This window comes from Olea europaea, chromosome 7 (assembly GCF_002742605.1).
Source record: "Olea europaea var. sylvestris chromosome 7, O_europaea_v1, whole genome shotgun sequence".
Lineage (NCBI taxonomy): Eukaryota > Viridiplantae > Streptophyta > Magnoliopsida > Lamiales > Oleaceae > Olea > Olea europaea.
The window spans coordinates 10,644,137-10,656,811 of NC_036243.1; the positions used below are offsets into that span (position 1 = coordinate 10,644,137).

The 12,675-nt window shown below is 36.8% G+C and overlaps 1 protein-coding gene across 6 annotated transcripts; it reads left to right on the forward strand.

Moving 5' to 3' along the window:
• Window positions 1-971: 971 nt before the first annotated feature.
• LOC111396964 (WPP domain-associated protein-like) lies at window positions 972-9,451 on the forward strand. 6 transcript variants are annotated; one of them, XM_023023604.1, is made up of 7 exons: window positions 972-1,244; window positions 2,566-2,826; window positions 3,998-6,167; window positions 6,735-6,861; window positions 8,133-8,234; window positions 8,818-8,896; window positions 9,055-9,451. In XM_023023604.1, exons 2-6 carry the CDS (start codon window positions 2,592-2,594, stop codon window positions 8,878-8,880), a joined length of 2,697 nt encoding a protein of 898 aa, XP_022879372.1. In that variant the 5' UTR covers window positions 972-1,244; window positions 2,566-2,591; the 3' UTR covers window positions 8,881-8,896; window positions 9,055-9,451. The 6 variants fall into 6 exon arrangements, 5 of the variants coding, with proteins under 5 accessions (XP_022879372.1, XP_022879371.1, XP_022879373.1 ...); XM_023023603.1 differs by lacking the exon at window positions 972-1,244 and adding an exon at window positions 2,150-2,422; XM_023023605.1 differs by lacking the exon at window positions 972-1,244 and adding an exon at window positions 2,150-2,422 and having other exon boundaries at window positions 2,579-2,826.
• The last annotated feature ends 3,224 nt before the right edge of the window (window positions 9,452-12,675 follow it).

Genomic DNA, 12,675 nt, shown 5'->3' on the forward strand with positions numbered 1-12,675 from the left:
AAAAATAATAATACGATACGTAATATAACTTAACGTAGAGTCATGTCAATTTTTTATCAACGTCAACAATGAACATCACTAAACCTACAACTTTTTTTTTAATTAGTAGTTGATGATGTTACAAAAGTACAAAGTATTTGGTTCTTCTCAAATACATTGGAAAAAAAATCTTCAAATGGAAAAAAAATCTTCAAATGGCCTTTTCGTTCAACTTTGCTTAACAACTTCGGTTTGAGTGGGCTCAGCCGAATATTGTGCCTTCAATCAAGACAAATGGCATCAATTCAGTACCTTTTTCTTTATCATTAATTCAATTTGATGCTTTAGAAAGGTCAAATGTGTAATTCTAAATGAAAAATGCTACTTGTATCTCTACACCCCTCTCTTATGAGAGAGGNATATAGACACAACCCATTTTTTAGCCCCTGTTTGATTTTCATTCTTTGGCCATGAAAATGAAAAATATGATCGTTATTCATTATATCAAGTCATCATATTTGACTTTCTACTTTTGAGTGAGTTCCGTAATGACTATATTTTTCATTCTCATTCTTATAAAAATGGGTGTCAAACGGAGGCTTAAGATGAAAACAAAAATAACTTGGTTAAGTGCCCTCCGGGACACAGCTCAACTGGTTGATCAATTAACATTTGTCTTGCTTCCAGCGATGGGGTGGAGATTCGAATCTTGGTGGGAACCTGCGGCCAGATTTATTTGATATGGAGCAAACACTTTTGAGAATGATCTCTTGTGCGCAGAAGTGTACAGGTGGTGGGGGAACCTGTGATCCAGTTGAGACATAATTTGCGATTTATCCCCTTCAAGGTTATAGGGGCAAGGATCTTGGGGCTCCAAGATCTAGTTTAGTGTAAGTTGGAATATCTCGATATCAAAAAAAAAAAAAAAAATTGTTTTAGTTATCCTATGTCTTAGTCTACCCACAAATGCCAACAAATTATGTATACGATCTATCTTGTCTTCAACTTTACCCGTGAACAAACTCATTAGTATTGCCAAGGTCGAATGATTACTTGGGGTAATTCTTGAATAAGCGACTTTTCTTATTCAGTTCACCTTTCATTCCAACCTTGTATCATTCCAACCTTGTACAGCTTGTCTTCCCCCCAATTCCATTGTCAACTGATTACCCTAAAACCCCATAAGCTATTTACAGTAAAAGAAAAGAAAACCCCAGAAGTTGGGTTTAAGCTTGAAGTAGAAATCTTGAAGAACCCCATTTCCGGTGAGTTTCCATCTTTTAATTTTCTATTTATGGTAATTGAGCTTCTTGTACGTGCTTTCCTTTCAGTTTTGGTGGTAATTTCTGCTTCAGTTAGATGACGTAAAATTTTAAGGTAAATTTGTTTTGACTTTGTTATATTTTAGTAAATAAAAAATAAAAATACGAGGGCAAAAGTGTCCATCAAATGTTTTCCACACATCCACACGTTTCATATACAATAGATGTAGATGTAGATTTTTATTCAGCTCATATTTGAATTATCGAAATTAATTTCAAAATATTGTAAGAATAATAAAATAAATAATTTAAAATCAATGTTGAACAAACCTTAAAATATAGACACAACCCATTTTTTAGCCCCTGTTTGATTTTCATTCTTTGGCCATGAAAATGAAAAATATGATCGTTATTCATTACATCAAGTCATCATATTTGACTTTCTACTTTTGAGTGAGTTCCGTAATGACTATATTTTTCATTCTCATTCTTATAAAAATAGGTGTCAAACGGAGGTTTAAGATGAAAACAAAAATAACTTGGTTAAGTGCCCTCCGGGACACAGCTCAACTGGTTGATCAATCAACATTTGTCTTGCTTCTAGCGATGGGGTGGAGGTTCGAATCTTGGTGGGAACCTGCGGTCAGATTTATTTGATATGGAGCAAACACTTTTGAGAAGGATCTCTTGTGCGCAGAAGTGTACAGGTGGTGGGGGAACCTGTGATCCAGTTGAGACATAATTTGCGATTTACCCCCTTCAAGTATCTAGGGACAAGGATCTTGGGGGTCCAAGATCTAGTTTAGTGTAAGTTGGAATATCTGGATATCAAAAAAAAAAAAAAATTGTTTTAGTTATCCTATGTCTTAGTCTACCCACAGATGCCAACAAATTATGTATACGATCTATCTTGTCTTCAACTTTACCCGTGAACAAACTCATTAGTATTGCCAAGGTCGAATGATTACTTGGGGTAATTCTTGAATAAGCGACTTTTCTTATTCAGTTCACCTTTCATTCCAACCTTGTATCATTCCAACCTTGTACAGCTTGTCTTCCCCCCAATTCCATTGTCAACTGATTACCCTAAAACCCCATAAGCTATTTACAGTAAAAGAAAAGAAAACCCCAGAAGTTGGGTTTAAGCTTGAAGTAAGAAATCTTGAAGAACCCCATTTCCGGTGAGTTTCCATCTTTTAATTTTCTATTTATGGTAATTGAGCTTCTTGTACGTGCTTTCCTTTCAGTTTTGGTGGTAATTTCTGCTTCAGTTAGATGACGTAAAATTTTAAGGTAAATTTGTTTTGACTTTGTTATATTTTAGTTTATTTACACAGGTGTATATGTGTTATGGGTAGTCAAGAATTGTTGCGGCATGTGGGTAAGCTGAATGGAGATGCTATTACTCTATGTGGAATTGGGTTGGAGCAATTGGGTAGTGAAAACGGGTCGGAGCCAGTGGATGGTGAGGGTTTGACTGATTTAATGGTTACGGGAGACAGGTTAGGGGAGGTGAATATCCGTGAAAAGGAGAAGGCAAATTTAGCGGATAAGGTCTTGGAAAACTTGGAGGATTATTGGGAAGATATGCATCAAGTCATCATATTTGACTTTCTACTTTTGAGTGAGTTCCGTAATGACTATATTTTTCATTCTCATTCTTATAAAAATAGGTGTCAAACGGAGGTTTAAGATGAAAACAAAAATAACTTGGTTAAGTGCCCTCCGGGACACAGCTCAACTGGTTGATCAATCAACATTTGTCTTGCTTCTAGCGATGGGGTGGAGGTTCGAATCTTGGTGGGAACCTGCGGTCAGATTTATTTGATATGGAGCAAACACTTTTGAGAAGGATCTCTTGTGCGCAGAAGTGTACAGGTGGTGGGGGAACCTGTGATCCAGTTGAGACATAATTTGCGATTTACCCCCTTCAAGTATCTAGGGACAAGGATCTTGGGGGTCCAAGATCTAGTTTAGTGTAAGTTGGAATATCTGGATATCAAAAAAAAAAAAAAATTGTTTTAGTTATCCTATGTCTTAGTCTACCCACAGATGCCAACAAATTATGTATACGATCTATCTTGTCTTCAACTTTACCCGTGAACAAACTCATTAGTATTGCCAAGGTCGAATGATTACTTGGGGTAATTCTTGAATAAGCGACTTTTCTTATTCAGTTCACCTTTCATTCCAACCTTGTATCATTCCAACCTTGTACAGCTTGTCTTCCCCCCAATTCCATTGTCAACTGATTACCCTAAAACCCCATAAGCTATTTACAGTAAAAGAAAAGAAAACCCCAGAAGTTGGGTTTAAGCTTGAAGTAAGAAATCTTGAAGAACCCCATTTCCGGTGAGTTTCCATCTTTTAATTTTCTATTTATGGTAATTGAGCTTCTTGTACGTGCTTTCCTTTCAGTTTTGGTGGTAATTTCTGCTTCAGTTAGATGACGTAAAATTTTAAGGTAAATTTGTTTTGACTTTGTTATATTTTAGTTTATTTACACAGGTGTATATGTGTTATGGGTAGTCAAGAGTTGTTGCGGCATGTAAATAAGCTGAATGGAGATGCTATTACTCTATGTGGAATTGGGTTGGAGCAATTGGGTAGTGAAAACGGGTCGGAGCCAGTGGATGGTGAGGGTTTGACTGATTTAATGGTTACGGGAGACAGGTTAGGGGAGGTGAATATCCGTGAAAAGGAGAAGGCAAATTTAGCGGATAAGGTCTTGGAAAACTTGGAGGATTATTGGGAAGATATGAGTGACCGGTTAATGATTTCACGCATGGTGAGTGACTCAGTTATAAAGGGGATGGTGAATGCCGTGGAACAAGAGGCGGCTGAAAAAATTGCGGCCAAAGATTTGGAAGTGGCAAAACTGAAGGAACGATTCCTCTCCTTCAATTTAGAGCCCCATGTAATGCCAAGCAATTTAGAAAATGGGAATTGTCGGAGGTGCTTGATTTTATCAGATGCATATATGAACGGGGATAGCATCAGGGAGTTTTTTTGCGGTTTAAGAAATGAGGCAAGAGAGCAGTTCGAGAAGGTTAAGAAGGAGATCGATGGTGTAAGAGGGTGTAATAACATTAAAAGGATTGGTTCAGGTTCTCAGTTGGTATGTTTGGGTGAAATCTTACACGAGAAGCAATCGGAAAGCTGGCTGCGTGTGGATAGGACACTAGATCATTTAAAGAATACGGTGGACACCATGTGCACACGGGTGGATGATATGCTTCAGTTGTCTAAGAAATCACTTGTTGAATGGAAGCAGGAGAGACATATCCAAGGAGAAATTGAGGATATGGTGATGCAGAGTGTAATTAGGAATCTTCAAGAGGAGTTCGAAGAGAAACTAATGGAACAAAATGCTCAATTTTGTGGCAGTCCTATCATGAATTTGCTAGAAAAGTTTGATGATATTTCTAGTTTACGCAACAAGTTAGATTCAATTCTGAACTTGCTCTCTCATCCCGAAATGGAGTTAATTTCCCATGGATCTCATGATATGGATCATATTCATCGTAAGGGCTTGAGCAACCATGTTAAGCTGCCGACAACTCTTTTGGAGGGAAATGGGAAACTGGAGGCATCTAAAACTGACGCCCCTGAGAATTTTGAGCACGCGCAGTTAAAACACTTGTCGAAGGAAGAACTGGTGAATTATTTTAATGATACCATAACAAAGATGAAGAGAGACCATGAGTCTGCTTTGGTACAAAAGACTGAAGAATATTTTACTCTAAGGCGGGAACACCTTAAACAGAAGAGTTTTTTCATGTCCTATAGGAAAGACGAGGAATTTGATGTGTTGAGGAAAAAGATTCCTGAAATTATTTCAAAACTGGATGATGTCCATTTAGAAACAGAGAAATTTTCTGCATTAACCAATAATGCGGATTGTCTGGTTAACTTGAAGGATAGACTCAACATCCTTCTCTGTGAAAATCGTCAGCTCAGAGACGCACTTACTGATAAGAAAAATGAAGTAAAATGTCTAGAAGCACAGGTTTCTGATGCTGCTAGGAAAATTTTGCAGCATTCTACAGCTGAGGAAGACATGCTAAAACTTCTAGGGAATCTTAATTCAGCAACAGAAGATACGTGTATAGAAGCTTTACTTACTGAAGAAGTCTATAAATGTGTTTTGAAGGAGCTGGATGGACAGATGAGACGTGTCACTGAAGACTCCAACATGGAGTTTCTTATTACGATGGAAGTTTATGAAATACTTCTCAGTGGAGCGGCTGTCCCTGCTGAAACTACAAGCGGATATGAAATTAAAGATTCAGATATTGAATCACTGATCATGGTAGGACTATGTAGACTTTTATTTAGGGAAGCCACCAGGGACACTCAGGGAAAAATCAAGGAGTTGTATCAGGAATATTTAATTGAGAATGAAAAGAGAATCTCTCTAGAATCTAAATCTCTTGAAAAGGAAAACGAATTAAAGTTGGAGGTTCAAGAAAAGGAAATATTAAAAAAAGAGCTACTCAAGCTGGAAAAATCATTAGAAGAGAACAAGAAGTTTGCAACAGAGTTATCAACTGCATTGACAAAAGAGAATGAACTGTTTGGGCTAGCTTCTCAAGAGCTAAATAGATTAAGAGAACATGCAAGTTGGCAAGAATCATTGGTTACAGAGAGTAGCAAGGAATTAGAGTTAGTAAAGGGTCAGCTGCAAGAAGCGTTGGAACGAATTAAAGAAGATGATCTGAAAATAAATGTATTGAATCAAAAGCTTGAACAAAGCATGGAGGAGATGAAGGAAGCTAATGAGAAACAAAAATTGGCTGTTGATCTTGCCCGAGAAAGACATGAAACTCAAGCGAAGGAACTAATTAAGCAAATGGACCTGGTAACAAAAATGCTTGATGATTTTGGAATCAGAATATCAGAAAGTATCAAGAATAATAAGTCAAGGTACTGCTGAAATTATGTTTATTCAATTTCATGGTTATATTAACGTGCATTATGTTATTTTTATTTGTTAATATTTTTCTTTTTACTTCCTGGTGAACCTGGAATGTTTTTTGGTGGTTTTGTCTAGTGAAGGTCTGTTACGAATGATGTTGAAAATTATGAGACATACATTTGAACATCTATTTCCTGCTTCAAAGGCAGCCTATCTTTTGTATGTGGGCAGGCTAGTCTTAAATAGTTGGATTTGTCTTTATTATATATCTACGTACTTACATACACTTTCTTAAGATCTCCTAATAGTTCTAGCAATGAACACAACAGAATAGTGTAGAAGGATTTATGTAGTTGACTTCAAATTTATTAGGAATAAAACTTAGTTTTTTGTTGCTGTTGTTTAATGTTTATATATGGACACACACGTTCTCTACTATACAGGTTGAACATTTCACACAAAGTAGCTCTTGCCAGGCATATGTAATATGCTTTGCCATAAGACAAAATCTGTTTTTGAGATTGACTATCTTCATTGTTTGAGGATATCCTGACACACAGCACAAAAATTTTCAGGTTGGAAGATGCTCAATCTGATTTGAGATCTCTTACTGAGGTAGCTAATGAACTCAGGAGAACAGGCCAGATGTACAAACTGAGATTTGAGAGGAGATGTGCGGACCTTCAAATGGCAGAGGCTGAGGTAACTAATTTAGACTTAGCATATGCTGTATTTTGGATCTTATTTTTAAATTTTCTCAATAATATGGATATCCTGAATCTATAAGGATTGAAAAATTGACAGACTAGTTTTAAAACTTATTTTTCTGATGACAGTGAAATTATTCTTCTTTTGTGCGTGCTTGTTGAATCCAGGGTGGGGGTAATGGTGGTATAATTTTGTGTTATATCTTTGCTAGGCATCTTATACTAGATAGTGCATGTTTGGCTGAGTTGGAAAAATTTACTTAATAGTAAATAAGTAAGTTTTAGAATAAATAATATTTTTTGAAAGCCAAATTTGGCGATGAGTAAGGGCAGTTTGGCATGGCTTTTGCTTTTGATTCATGTAGAAGAGCTTTTGAAAGAAGTTTCCTTAATTTTTGTTTGGAACTAAATTTTTAAAAGAGTTTCCTATTCTGGAATTACTTTTAGAGGAAATCATATTGAACCAAGTTTCTCTAAAGCTCTTCTAATAGGCTAAAACACTTCATAAAATTAGCCAAACGAGTCTAAAAGCAGCTTTTGATTCTTAATAGCTCATTTTGATTTTTCAATAGTCATGCCAAACCAGTCCAAAGTTATGTATTTTGAAAGTATTTCTGCCTTGTCAAAATAAATAACTATTTTTACTTGTAATGAGAAAAAAGCAACATATCTAAATACATTCGAGAGCAAGAGGTTACTTAAAACTAAGCTTGCTTAGCCCTTGCTTGAAAGTGATTATTCAAAAATCACCCCCCCCCCCCCCCCCCACTCATTTTCAATTATCCATCTTTTAAAAAAAATAAAAAAATAAAAAAAAATCATTTTTCAAATATCCTCATTAACTCTCTACTTTTTAACCGCATATTCTCCATAAAAATTCCTTTTCAAATAATCACTTTAACACAAGCACTTAAGCTTAGCTAAATATGCTCTTAACTCAATCCATGCAGACAGAGACAGGATAGCTAATAACTATGAACGTCATCGGCTGTAGAGGATTGGAGAGAAATTTTCTTTTTTCTTTTTGGGTGTTAAATGATCTATTTTACCCATTTTTTGCTCTGTGATCTACTTATTTATGTAATATAATCATTGTATTGGACATAATATTGCATGTAGTTTCCCCGGCTATTTTTTTATTTTCATTCAGCTAATTTATTTTGTATTTGAATTATTTGATAACTGTATATGAGACAAATTTTGAATTAAAATATCTGAGTTTATAAAATCCCTCTCCTAATCACTGCACATTCTCCTGAAATTCAGGTCGATCTTTTGGCGGATGAGGTGGATGCTCTTTTGAGTTTACTCAACAAGATATACATTGCACTTGATCATTACTCGCCAGTTTTACAGCATTATCCTGGGGTAAGATAAATCTGAGTCATATGGAAAATGCAATTTTGTTCATATGATATTTTTATTAATGTATTTGCTTGCTTACCGTTTTATGATAATAGTTGAAATTCCTTTACTGTGTTCTCTCATTATGCTATATTCTTAAGTACAAATGCTCTAGAAGCTATTTTTGGGAGGTACCTATTCAAATGCTATGAAAAACAAGTCAAATGATCGAGAATTGTACTATTTCAAGTTTTGTAGCAGTTTTTGAGTTACATCTACTTGCTACTATAAGTAGACATCGATTCAATTTGAGTCAATTACGACCATGTTTCAAGTGCCCTCCCCACTTAAGCCTGTAGGTGGGTTTTAGCTAACTTATCATGGTATGTTTGTTATGTAGTACCAAACTGGGGTGGGTCCGTACAATGGACGAAATTGTAGTTTCATTTTCTTCTTTAATACGGTCCAATCCTGTATTATCCACCCTACCAACCCCGGCCTGCAGACTATTGTCTTGCTAATGCATGTTACGTATGGCCCACATTAATTCTCTGCATGAAAGTTGATAAGTATCTAATTAACCAGCGGTTTATTTGCCTCGTTTCAGATTATTGAGATTCTTAAGCTTGTTCGAAGAGAATTAACTGGAGAAGCCACTAAGACGAATTGATGAACTCTTTCATGAGGTAGTCTTCCTGTTATAGTAAATTTTTTGCTGCAAAGTCAGATACTTGCCTTGATGAAGAGATTTTTTTCCATGGACTAAACGAGGTTCAGTTCCATTTCTCAACCTATAATATTGTTTTAAGCTGTTTCTTTATATAATTCTCACCGTTCAAACCAGGATGGATGCAAACAAAATTTTTGGCGCCTTGCGCTACTGCTTGTGCCCATAGGCTATATGAAGATACTGGATTTGGGCAAAAGCATAATCGCTTTTCAACGCAACTGAGTACATCAACTCGTGGCGGTTGGAACCAGAAGACGGGCCCTTTGATACTGATAATGTGCTGCGATGGTCGAGCATCTGCTGAAAATGTTGGAGCTTTTTTTACTTGTACATTCCCAGATCCAACGACGGAGTAGTATTATCATTGGATTTGTGTAAAATGAGAAAATCTGTTTCCTTTCTGTGTGACAGGTAAAAATACTTGGGAGCTGCAGTAGTATTTGTTCTTTTCTGGCTTGGTAGACAATTATATTAATTATATTTAATCTCCATTGTTATCTAGGTATATCAATATGAAGCGCATGTTTGGTATCAATTTGCTTATTGTTAACCCCCAGTCCCAACCCCCCAAAAAATAAAAAAAAATAAAAAAAATGTTGTATTCGATATCAAAGAAAAAAGAAGTAATAATGTCATTGCGAGTCGATTAGTGTTAACAGAACATGCCCTTAAGGCTAAAAGCACGCATATGTTAGATTTGACAAAATTAATAAAATTGTCTTTAAAAATTTAAAAGTTGTGTTTGAAATTAAGAAGTTATTTTTTAATATGTTTGGATAATTTCTTGAGAGCAATTTGTCAAGGAAAGTTGAGATATAACTTTCTCAGTAAGTTAGTGTTTCTTTCTTTTTTTCCTTACCAATTTTTTTTTTTTTTTTTTTTTTTGGGTTGGATAAAAAAAAAATAGCAAAAAAAAATGTATACCAAATGGACCCATTTCTTCCTTTTCTCTACTCCACCGCCTCACCCCTTTTCTCCCATTCTTTTTTTTTTTTTTTTTTTTTTTCCTTTCCAATTTTTTTTTTTTTTTTTTTGTTGGGTTGGATACAAAAAATATAGCAAAAGCAAACGTATACCAAATGGACCCAAAAATGCACATTACGAGGATAACCTGCATATGATACAATTTAATTCCATCAAATAACCAAAGGAAGAATAAAAGTAGACGAATAATATGAAATAGAAAAGGTGTATTAACCAATAAAAAATATGAAGTACTTTATTTAGCTTCGAATATGTAGTAAAAAATTGTGAATCCCATAAAACATGTTATTAAAATTACAATTATTTTTTACTTAAATTTTAATTAGATTTTTTAACTGAATCAAAGAGAAACTAGAGTCTCGAATAATTGTTATTATTTTGTTTCTCAAAATTATTAATTATAACAATAAAATACACTGGCAAGAAGTCAATAAAAAAAATCAAGATATGCACTTGTTGACTATCGAACTCCGATCTAACAAAAACAATTCGTTAACCCCACCTCAGGCAAATGTGAGTTCGGTCACTGCTCCCAAATCGGACTTGCCCGCCGTTATCTCATAAAAATATCATGATTACCCCCGTCACATCACCTTATCAATCATGTACACTTACCACAAGTGATGTCACCGCCGCCCAAAACCACTAATCCAAAGCCTTGAATCCCAAGCCCCTTGCAGGTCATCATCACCTGGGGAAAACATTGGCACATGACCACCGGCCTCATCGACCAATCACAGGAGAATTTGGCTACTTGAGTTTCGAGCTCGATACTGTAGTTGATTTGACCGATTTGATGTAATTTCGACCGAAATCATGTATAAATAGTAGAGTAAAAGTCCTTTGAAGGACAAGAAAAGATACAGAAAAAATTAGAATCTAATCACCTTTTCTCCATAACATTTTGTGATCCCATGTAACAATAAATTGCCCTCTTTTCTTAAAGTTGGCTTGAAATTAACCTTGCTAAATTCGACATCAACCGTTTGGCGCTAGAAGGAGGGTCCAATTGTGAAAAATAGCCTCATTTTTCCCACAAAATCCGAGAATCATGAGTCATAGCTCAAGTTCTAGAAACCCATCTCACACCCACCCTCATGAAACGAATACCCCACAAAGTTCTCCACAACGACATTGGTAGACAACAAAAGTTCGGTCAACATACCGTACTCACGAACTTTGAGGCAGTTGGAAATGTCAGAGCGCTACCTTCAACCGTACTCAAGAAAACTACAGGGATTCTCAAGAGATCCTATTGAAGCTCGAGGTCAGATCCTTGTTGTAGAGCTGGGCGAAGCTCCTCGCCAAAGAAAGATCTTAGCAGATTTCGTGGTAGTCGATCTGCCATCCAACTATAACGCAATATTGGGACGACCCATTTTGTACGAGCTAAAAGCTGCTACATTAATTTATCATTATCGTATGAAATTTCCCACTCCTTACGGGACTATAATTATCCGAGGGGATCAAGCTGGAGCAAGAGCGTGCAATATCGACCTGCCAAAGCTACAAGTCAACATACTAAGGGGCAGGGTGAACACGCAAGCTGGGAAAGCTAGACTGAAGAGACCAATCGTTGCGGATCTCTCTGAGATAGGCATAACAGAGAAGCACCTTAAGAAAGCCACGGATGAACAATTGTCTTTTGATGAAAAAGAGACAGACTCACATCCTTATCCCGGAGTTCTGGTAATCTCGTCTCCTGTAACTGGGGTAACTATCCCAAAAGTCTTAGTGGATATAGGGAATGCTCTCAACATCATCTTCAGCAACACTCTCAAATGGATGGGTATCCCTGCCAACTTTCTGCGACCATACTCAAATATGGTCCTTGGACTAAGCGGAGCCTTGGCTTCTGCAAAAGGATTGATCAAACTCAAAGTCGAGTCAGGATCAGCACCTCGACAAGTGAAGACGAACTCCGAGTTCGTGGTATTCGACACTCCGTCACCTTATGATACCGTAATGGGACAGCCCCTAATATTCAGCCTGAGAGCAACGGTGTCCCTGTACCAATATTCAATCAAATTCCCTACACCCCATGGTGTGGGCTAGGTCAAAGAAAACAAGGAACTCGCTGAAAGATGTCAATTGAAAGCCTACACCAGCCATCAACGCACCCCTAAAGAGTACATATGGCTAATGTATGGGAATCCGAGCTCATTACACTAGACCCGTGGACCAAGATCGAAAGTGGAGAACCCGTCAAAGAGCTAGAGGGAGTTCAAGTTTGTGTCGATGACCCATTAAAAGAACTCGAAGCGAAATTGTGGCCTTCTTTAGACAAAACCTTGATGTCTTTGCCTGGAACCAAGGGGACATGAGAGGGATAAATCCCAAAATCGCCCACACAAATTACAGGTGGATCCCTCAATTCGGTCGAAGCAGCAAAAATCACGACCTCTAAACCTCGAAAGATATGAAACACTCAATAAGGAGGTGCAAAAACTATTGCATAACTGTTTCCTCCGCGAGGTAAAATACCCAAAGTGGGTCGCAAATCCGGTCCTTGTGAAAAAACACAATGAAGATTGGAGGGTATGCATAGACTTCACCATCTCAACAAAGCATGCCCTAAAGATAGTTTTCCTCTACCAAGAATAGATCAAATGGTGGATGGCACTGCGGGGCACGAACTACTCAGTTTCATGGACGCATACTCCGGATACAACCAGATATCGATGTACGGTCCAGATCAAGAACATACCTCATTTGTAACTGACCGAGGTTTTTACTGCTACGGAGTAATGT

What these genes read in the sequence shown, in the direction of transcription:
- LOC111396964 (XM_023023604.1), top strand. Translation starts at nt 2,592, where the DNA reads ATGGGTAGTCAAGAATTGTTGCGGCATGTGGGTAAGCTGAATGGAGAT. An exon ending in TTCAAATGGCAGAGGCTGAG is followed by an intron (nt 6,862 to 8,132) that starts GTAACTAATTTA and finishes CCTGAAATTCAG; the next exon opens with GTCGATCTTTTGGCGGATGA. An exon ending in TTTTACAGCATTATCCTGGG is followed by an intron (nt 8,235 to 8,817) that starts GTAAGATAAATC and finishes GCCTCGTTTCAG; the next exon opens with ATTATTGAGATTCTTAAGCT.